The sequence below is a fragment of the Ceratina calcarata genome, unplaced genomic scaffold (assembly GCF_001652005.2).
Source record: "Ceratina calcarata isolate Rehan_Ccalc_2016 unplaced genomic scaffold, ASM165200v1 scaffold140, whole genome shotgun sequence".
In the NCBI taxonomy this organism is placed as follows: domain Eukaryota; kingdom Metazoa; phylum Arthropoda; class Insecta; order Hymenoptera; family Apidae; genus Ceratina; species Ceratina calcarata.
The window spans coordinates 185,026-194,107 of NW_017135119.1; the positions used below are offsets into that span (position 1 = coordinate 185,026).

Below are 9,082 nucleotides of genomic sequence, written 5' to 3' on the forward strand. Positions count from 1 at the left end.
ATTTACATCTTAAATGAATTTTCACGATATGTGAATTAAAATGTAAGAAAGAATGAAGAGGATTTGTTGTAGCAGTTTGTAAAACTTAGAGGTAACTGACGATAGACAGAAGAAAATATGTAGAGCACTACGTTGTCTCTAGGGACCAAGTAACGTAACACGATTCACTGAAACAAGAAACTAGTCCAGCGAATACCGTATGCCTTATTCGACAGCGCGTGTACGAGATCATTCCTCGTTGAATATCTTTAAACGACGCGATGTAATGGATACGCGTAATAATGGTGCGTACGGTCTTAATTAAAACAGTTGCAGCACGTACGGTATAGTTTCGGTGAGAAACGCCGTTAAAACGGGGAGTCGTCGGCCTGCGACTCCTGTTAAAATAACAAGTATATAGAGGAGAGTTTACGGAGTCAGCAAGAAACCGGTCGACATATGTATTCGACGCGGTAGAGAAACGGTCTTTGATGAAAAAAGAACATCTGCGAAAGAAAACACCGGGCAGGCTTAGGTACTTATGCCGTTCCACGCCTTACCCATGAGGACTTCGCTAACTTCCTGCTAAATTAATTAGCAGAATCACTTACGATAATTATTTCATGCGTTCTTACTTCCTTCTTATCGATTCTTAAATTTGCCAATTAGCGCATTCGAAAACTGATGCTAAACTATGTTCTTGCTATACGATTTACCGTAAGACAGAAATATTGGTTGTGCAAAATATTTGAAGAATTCATGTTCAAAAATATAGAGAATATCAAAAGCCTAAATCAAATAATTTTTCAATTGTAATAAATCATTTTTTATTTTTGAAATTGATATCAGGGAAGCTTTATATTACATATAATTTCACAGTCCGTACACAATAATTAATCAGGAGTTAACGATTATAGTTTTGTCGCCTCGGTTCTTGAAAATGATATGAAATTCAAACCGTACGTCCAATAAAACGTGATTTACGACTACTAAATTCGAATGCAAGAGTCATAAACTTGTTTACGCAATCTTTTTTGTCGAGCTTGACAATTTAACTAAATATTCATGGACGCGTTTTAATTAATGTTCAATCGCTTTCACTGTGACGCACGATCTTTCTCCATGATTCACGTTATCTCTTAATCAAAACAATTTAATGATTCATATACCTACACATCTCAAGAGGACCTTTCATAGAAACGAAGGAGCTTCTGATAAGACTACTAACTCGGAATAGATACGTGAAGATAGAGGATACTATTTTCAAGGTTCCACGAATTCTCATTTGTCAGACCGACAAATCACATCATCTGTACGTACACAATGCAATGACGAATGCATATACACAAACAATAATTCTTTACACCTGCAAACCGTTTGCATACCTATTTTCAATACAACTTTGAAAACAGTAACGCCTGAATTATCTCACGTTTACGCATCTTGGTGAAAGGCTGCCCATAAACCTCGGTGTGAACTAACGAGACATCGCGAAGGGATGGATTTTCTTTTTTTTTTCCTACCAACTTAATTTGTGCCGCCGGTCGAAGGGTTAACACATCGCGTCGGGAAAATAGAAGGCTTCAGTCGAACGGATGGGTGTTCCAGGAGAGGATGTTGGTACGCACTACCGGTGTACACGTACACAACGGTAGCGGCAGGCCCTATCGATTTGCTCTCACGCTAGCGAGATGGATGAACGAGACCGAGGCGAAATAGAAGCAACTTCCGCATTCTCTGTTGAACGCGACTTTACGAGGCACCTCGCCGAAAAGCGCGAGACCAACGGCGCAAGTTAACACGGCCCGATACAATGAAGTTCTAACTAAATTCTGTTTCTGTTAACAACACGTGTAAATCAACTGAACAACCAATTCTAATTGCAATCAACTGTTTGTATACAGATGCTGAATTTCTACTTTAATTAAATTAATTCGTGCAATGTTTAAAAATGTGCAGAACATAAAAAATAAAGTGCACATCATTTTTAGATGGTAGAAGAGATTTCAATTTGGATTTCATTTTTTAAATAGATAAAGCATGTACCAAGATTTAACAGAATTCAATTATAGTACTGTCTCTGTATTATCATGTATATATTAAGTGGATTGAAGAGATTAGATCGAGATATAATTTGATAGCTTGTTACTTGAAATGGATTCTTTATAGCCCCAATCCGGGAATTTTATTGTCACATCGTGTGTGCTTTATAGACGAGAAGAAAGTCAGCCGAAGGAAGAGGAAAAGCGGCAGAGAAAGCTGAGATCTTTTGTCCTCGTCAAATAACCATTTTTATTTGCTTGGTTAACATTACGATGACCAAGCTTTTACGAAACGATCCTATTTTCTCTGTAGCTAGAATTCTGTCTGTCCTCAAACTTCATGAACTATGAGAAAATAGTGTATACAAGGAGATTGACCAAGAAAGCTTTTACTCTGTTTTACGTAGAAATAAGTAAACAATGCGAAAATGGAAAAGATATCCCGGTTGGAAGAAATCTTACATCCATAAAAGGAGAAAGTAAAGGAATCGGAGAAAGTCGGACGAAGAAATATTTCAAAGAAGGAGAAGACTAATATCGAAGTCGTAAAGGAAGGTAAGATGCGCGGTTTGCGACCTATACCAAGCGTGGGTCGCGTGGGTAATTAACAGAAAGCTGCTGATATCATCGAGACGTACAGCCAGAATGAAAGGAAGATCAAGGTAAATCAAGAATGCATCTCCGCGTCACGTGTCGTATGATATGTCTCACACCTTTACAGCGTAACAAACATAAAAAATATTTTAATTATCAATGCATTTTAATTAAAATGTATTGCAAGTTTTTATTTACTAGCACAAATTTATCATATTTTACGCAATGTTTATAACGATCTACGATTTCCTTATGAAATCATGTTACCCAACTCTGACTCATTTTTCCAGGAAATTATTTCATACACTTTTAGAGTTTCACTACTCAGAATGCTTCTATTATTTAAACTTTACGACGCAATACAGTTTCAACAATTTGTGGTAAACGCGCGTTAAATCTCATTGTCAGAGGCAATTACGTCTCACTTTATGGACAATACAGAAGTCAAAACTGGAACAAGACAAGTAAAGCATAATAGCGTTACCTTATCATTTTTGCTACAATACAAAAATCTCCGAAAACTTCTCGTCACTACAATATTTAGAAAAAGATTTCACTTCCTGTTCCTCTGAAAAATCCTATTCGAGTTGATCTCTTCCACGTTTAGATGCACAATATAAAGAAAATTATTGAAATCATAGTGATAAAACAGAGGATGTTCTACGAGGATGTACTTAATACGTTTTTTCCCTAGTTTAATCGTTTCAATATAAATAAAATTATGGTAAGAGGCTGGTTCACTCACCTTTGCAGCCTGAGGCTCGATGTCGGTAAGTCTTTGTGCACGAGGTCTCTCTTGAGCCGGTCCTGGCATCCTTTGCAACCTCTCCGTGGACGAGGACGAGGAGGATGAGGATCCAGGCCTGTGGCCTGGTTTGCCACGAGCCAGGATGACGGCAGAATTTTACTTTCCTCTCGACTGAACCATTATTTCTCTTTCACGTTCTTCTGCGCAAACAATTTCCATGGTCCTCAGACGTCTTTATCATCACATCATAACAGACAGTCTCTATGTAGTTTTAACCGATGAACAGATCTCTTATTTTTATAGATAGATGTAAAGAAAATTTTGTTTTACGAGGTCGGCAATTAATAAACTTTTATGAAGATTGCAAATCCTACAGTTTGTTGTAACACCTTTTGAATATTTCAGTTATGTATTTAGCACGGGAATTAATTTGTACAAGAGAAGAAGAAAAGTTTGGACACGGTGATTGACTCGAGAAGTGAACAAAGAAAAGTGAAAATAGTGGTCACAATTAATTTTTACGGATCGCGCCCGAGGTGATCTTATCCGTGAATCGAGAACGCGAAGGCGAGGCGAAGGAAAGTTTTCATTCGAACACTGCCGCGCGAGTGAAACATGAATATTTACTGTATCGAAGGCGGTCAGGTGAAGTTGCTGTTTTAAATCTGATGGCCTTGCCACGGCCTACGAGTACCTACGTGTATGTACAATAATTCTTTTGAACTTCAATGACAGACTAAGTATATGAGTAAACCTATCCACCATTGTAGCTGTGCTTCCTGTTTTCTGGACATCTAACACCCCATTCCAATTTCTATGTTACTTACAACATTATTAAGAAATTAAGGAAAGCAATCCTAACATTCAATACAGTAGGACAGATAGTAACGTATTGTAAAAATAAATTCTGATTAATAAAACGAATCCTAGAATTTTTATTTCACGATCTTTGACCAAATGACCAAATGACCAATCCTGGGGGGTGACTATAATATAAAGCCACCTCTTTTAAAATCACTGTATCAGTTACTCATGATTAACCATAAATCGAGGAAGACCGAGTATGTAGATTGGAAAAAGAAAAAATTCGAAATTAACTAATGATCTTGCAGTTCTGCTTGACTGCTTGGAAGCCTACGGAGGCCTGAGCTTCTTTGCTCGCCGACCGTCGAGCGCATCACTTCGCCTCCTCGATATTGTTTATATTTTCACGCTTCAATGAGTTCGATGGTTCGTTCGGTAGTCTTGTTCACAATTGTTGAGGGCTTGCACTCGTACATGTTCTATCACTTAATTAGGTTTCCGATTTTAATTCTGATTATGATTAGGATCGTAGTTTCCATTTCGATTTTAATTCTGATCATGATTTTGATTCGGATTCGGACTGTGGTTTCAATTTGGATCAGAATTTTAATTCGAGTTCCGTCTATAATCCGTAAAATGATAGATCTATTCGAATACCTCGCCTGTATTTGTCTGTCGTGTTATACCATATTTATACATGACTTACAATATTTTTTACAATGTCTATTACGTTTATGTTTAAAATTAAAAGTTATCGATTCCTTCTAAATTCAATTTTCAGTTATAATAATCTTCCTTAAGAATAAAGAAAGGAGGTAAGGAATTTATAAAATGAGCATCGTTCAAGTTGGCGTTCAACATATGCACCGTTCATCGAGCTTTTTCCTTCAACGGCTAATTAACAGACGCTCTTTCACAGACAGTATGTAATGTTTTTCGTGCTAAGAACATCCGGTTGCACATTCACGAGCGAAACTGACAGTTACTTTCTTGCCTTCTTCTCCTGTCTCTTTTTGTTTTTCACTTCGACCAGGAATGCGCAACAGTAGTTCGGTCGAGAAACGACGAAAATAAAAGTCTAAGAAAACCGCAAGTAAAAAATCTATGCCACATCCGCTACCGTTCATCGAAATCTTAAATATTTACGGACACGAGACTTATCGGCAGATCGGATCAATTAAAGCAACGATCATACAAAAACTTTATTACAAAAGTGATTCTGTCTAAAATATTCTTAGAAAGTAAGGAGATACGCGCACGTAATTTATACATAAAGGCAGAAAAGTTTCAGCCAGTTCCTTTAATACTAAATTCGATCGATAACTTCGAAACCATACAAGTTAATTCGATCCACATATGTTTAGGCTTCCGTGTCGTGTAAGTCAAAACTGGCAACTGCCTTTCTGCTATCTTAATAACAAAAAATCGAGGTAGAAGCATTTCCTGTTTTTCACAGGAAGAAATACTATAACCGATGAAATCTTTAACGAACATGGTGCCTTTTATTACGTAAAATTTATAGTGGCACTTAGGTTAAAAGCGATCTAAATAAATAATTGCACGATGTCGTTGACATGCTACTTGTTAAAGTTTAACGAGCTTGACAGAGACGAATCGAGTCAAGGTGGGGCTTTTTCAACAGGGAGAAGATTACGTCGTACCGATAACTTTACTATGCCAAGGTTACTATCTTCGGCGCGTGTTGCAGCTGGAATGCGAATGCTGGCGTGTTATGCGCGGTAGAACTTTTTCTTTCACGAATTCTCCCGCCTTCTGCGTATTGTTATTCCCGCCGCGGTGATGTTCCAGCACGCGCAACCACATCCCATTGCTTAATTACAACCCGCGTCGGATCGTTTTTCTCCGATTCCGGTTGTGCAATGTACGCGCACACAATGAGAACCTAATTAAGCATCGTACACACGAGAACCCCTTATCGCGTTACACTGCACTTCAGTTCCTACGTACGAAGTAACTAAATTCTCATTTTTACGTTCGCAAGCACGGATCCAGCTATCATTTACACTGTACACTTCGTCACTACGCTTTCTTCCTGACGTCCCGGCTTTTGATTGAAATCAACACAGAAAATCCACAATTCGCAGTATTGTTCAACCTGTGTGTACATACTTTTGTTCATACTGCACAATATTCTTAATGACATGATATAATGAAAGTAATTAATGTAATTAATTGATTGATCTCGCGAGAAATTAATCATAATTTGCTAGAGTAAGCATATCTATTAATTTATCACGCAAATGTAACAGGTGCAATAAAAACGAGGAGGCATATGAAAGTTGATTACTCCTTTAACTATGCCTGTCATCATCTATATTTCAAATATGCGATAATAGTACCTTCAAATTTTTGAGGTTATAAGACCCGTTAAAAGGTTTTCGTGAATTCGTTCCACGCGGTGCAACGCAGGGGGTTAGGTGCAATGAACTTTGCGTACAAAACCGCGTCGGTGTAATGGTTCAAATAAATAATGCACGAACTGTATTTACATCTCGCGATCGGTCTCGATAGCGTAATATGAAATATAGATATACGTATAGAGGCAGGAAGCGAGAAGCGCACAAACAGCTGGAATATTGACTCTCACCTGAAACCACGAACGAGGGGAAATACGTAACGGCGGTTATGTCAGGGTAACGACAGTACCGATAATTCTCCACTGGCACATCGTAGCTAGGAAAGCTCTTTTACATCCTCCGCCATTTACTGCACCGTTTCACGCACATGCACATAACGCAACGGACGAACACACAGAGAGACACTCATCAAGGATGAGACACGATACGTTTCATTGCGAACGATGAAGAATTAAAACGTACTTAAGTACATACATATGTATGTTACATACGTGAACAGTATACTCCGAAAAACAATTATGCGAAAATGAGATCAGTCATTTTTGATTGGTTTCGCGCGGCGACCGTACGCAAGTGCAAATAAGGCCACGTAAGGGGCACTGAAACTGCACTTGCATACTAACAAATGGGAAGCTCCTCTTCCCTTGCCGTGCGTATATTAATATACGTTAAGCCGCGTGTTACATTAGATAGATGTATGAGTTACTTACTTGCTGTGACTAATATCAGCAATTCCAACGTTGAGGATCCCTGTCTGCCGTGACAGAGACAGGGGACAAGGACGAGAAGGAGACGGAGAAGATTTTTCACCACGAAGAAAAACACACGTCCGCCGGAACGCGAGCCATGTTTGTCCCTGGCTAATTTACCGCGAGACTCGTAAACCAATACGGAGATCTTGAAAACAATTCAGTTGAGGCATCGCCCTTCGCTCTTGTCCGCGGGCTTCACTTGCTTCGCGACGAGGTTAACCTTCATTTATCGGCTACAACGAAACGCCGTTACGACACTCTCCGCTGTCAGCCCGACGTGCCTAACCTGACCCTCGCGTCTTGACTGAGGGAAGAATAAATGCTATGCTTATTCTTGCGCAACTACACTTGCGCAGGATTCTGCCAGTTGCAGTGATCGTTGGCGGGAATAGTTAAATAAAGTATTAGCCCTACATCGCGAATTACTTTTTACGTATTTATCGTTTAGTGATGACACTTGCTCTTTCTTTTTTCATAATGAAAAAATTGTAAGCAATTGTCGATCAGTCGCTTTAATGTAATGAATATGAAATTTATTTCTCTTATCGCACAAATGTATTTAAATACTTAATATAAATTAGAGAACAATTTGTGACAGATTTTCATAATAAATCATGAAATACAATTTTTCCATTATAAAAAAAAGAAAGAGCAAATGTTATCACTAAACGATAAATACGTTAAAAGTAATTCACGATATAGGAATAATTGTGTGTCCCCTTTTTATGATTATGAATTATCTAACTAACACTGGGAAACGCGTACTTATCATGTATTAATGGTAGTAATTTAACCGTGAGCGCACTTTCAACTTCGTGCGAATTTTCCACGTTTAGCATAGAAAAACATTTTTCCTTAAATGTAACATCTAAACTCTGCCTAATGATGTTTGTCAATGCAGTAGCAAGCACCTGACTTGATTTGTAATCATAATCCAGCGCAACATAATTATTGTATAGAATCCTTTTGTCTATGTGAATTGTAAACTTTATATCAGGCTTCATTTGTTGTAATGAAATTATTTCATGTATTACGAGCCTTGTAAATTTATCTACTTCAGAGGACATCAATTTTGCCTATGATACATAAAATAAACAAACATGTACTTCAGATTTTTGTTGATATCAACATACATATCATGAGGCTTTATCTTTTACCTTTAATAGAAACGATAAATACTTTTTCTGATTAGAGAAATCGATATGATTCTTATCACTTGTATTTTTTATCAACGATAAACGATTTTGCACGAAGTTCAGATCCAGTACTTCGTGACAATCGGTATGTTCGTTCCAGTTGTATATTGTGGCAATTATTGAGTTTTCAAAAACTGTACTCTCAGAAACGAACTTCCAAAAGATTTTATGTGAAGATAACAAGACGTCATTCGTAGACTGTCCGTAATTCGTGACTCTTATCGTGTAACATTCTGTGTCATTTTTAGACAATGTTACATCTGTGTGACTGTACGTAACTTTCGGGGATATGTTCGAATTCCTTTCTTTAAAATAATTGAGCATCTATCGAACATTCCAACAAATTAAATGAAAATATCTTTCTGGGATACATAAGTAATAATGTAAAATAATTTAGGTAATGATCCGTACCTTTTTAACAATGTTTGCGAGTAAATTCGTATCGAATACCGTCGTGTCCATGTCAAAATGATATCTATTTTATACAACGTTGGGGCCGTGACCTCTAGGTACAGAGCATGATACTGAAAGGTTTTTCCCTATCGATAAGAGACCTTTACCGTGCGTAAATCAACAGCGGACCTAGAAG

General features: G+C 37.7%; 2 protein-coding genes across 3 annotated transcripts in view; both read right to left on the reverse strand.

Moving 5' to 3' along the window:
- Window positions 1–7,601, reverse strand: part of CdGAPr (GTPase-activating protein CdGAPr) — a 25,335-nt gene extending 17,734 nt beyond the window's left edge. Inside the window, exons 1-2 of one of the 2 annotated variants that reach the window (XM_018033279.2) lie at window positions 7,256–7,601; window positions 3,361–3,563 (exon numbers count right to left, since the gene is read on the reverse strand). In XM_018033279.2, the coding sequence (XP_017888768.1) occupies window positions 3,361–3,429 (69 nt within the window). In that variant the 5' untranslated portion in view covers window positions 3,430–3,563; window positions 7,256–7,601. Of the gene's footprint in view, window positions 1–3,360; window positions 3,564–7,255 lie in introns of those variants that run through there. The other variant, XM_026817824.1, reaches the window with a different exon arrangement.
- A 384-nt stretch (window positions 7,602–7,985) lies between these two features.
- LOC113464975 (uncharacterized) lies at window positions 7,986–9,049 on the reverse strand. Its single transcript, XM_026817876.1, has 3 exons — window positions 8,905–9,049; window positions 8,455–8,817; window positions 7,986–8,373 (listed from the first exon to the last, which is right to left on the reverse strand). Exons 1-3 carry the CDS (start codon window positions 8,953–8,955, stop codon window positions 8,038–8,040), a joined length of 750 nt encoding a protein of 249 aa, XP_026673677.1. The 5' UTR covers window positions 8,956–9,049; the 3' UTR covers window positions 7,986–8,037.
- Between the last annotated feature and the right edge of the window lie 33 nt (window positions 9,050–9,082).

Bases quoted from the DNA above. Each gene is read 5' to 3' on its own strand.
- LOC113464975 (XM_026817876.1), bottom strand. From the start codon at position 8,955: ATGGACACGACGGTATTCGATACGAATTTACTCGCAAACATTGTTAAA. The intron at 8,818-8,904 runs GTACGGATCATT...AATGTTCGATAG, and splicing joins TCGCAAACATTGTTAAAAAG to ATGCTCAATTATTTTAAAGA. The intron at 8,374-8,454 runs GTAAAAGATAAA...TATGTATCATAG, and splicing joins ATTTATCGTTTCTATTAAAG to GCAAAATTGATGTCCTCTGA.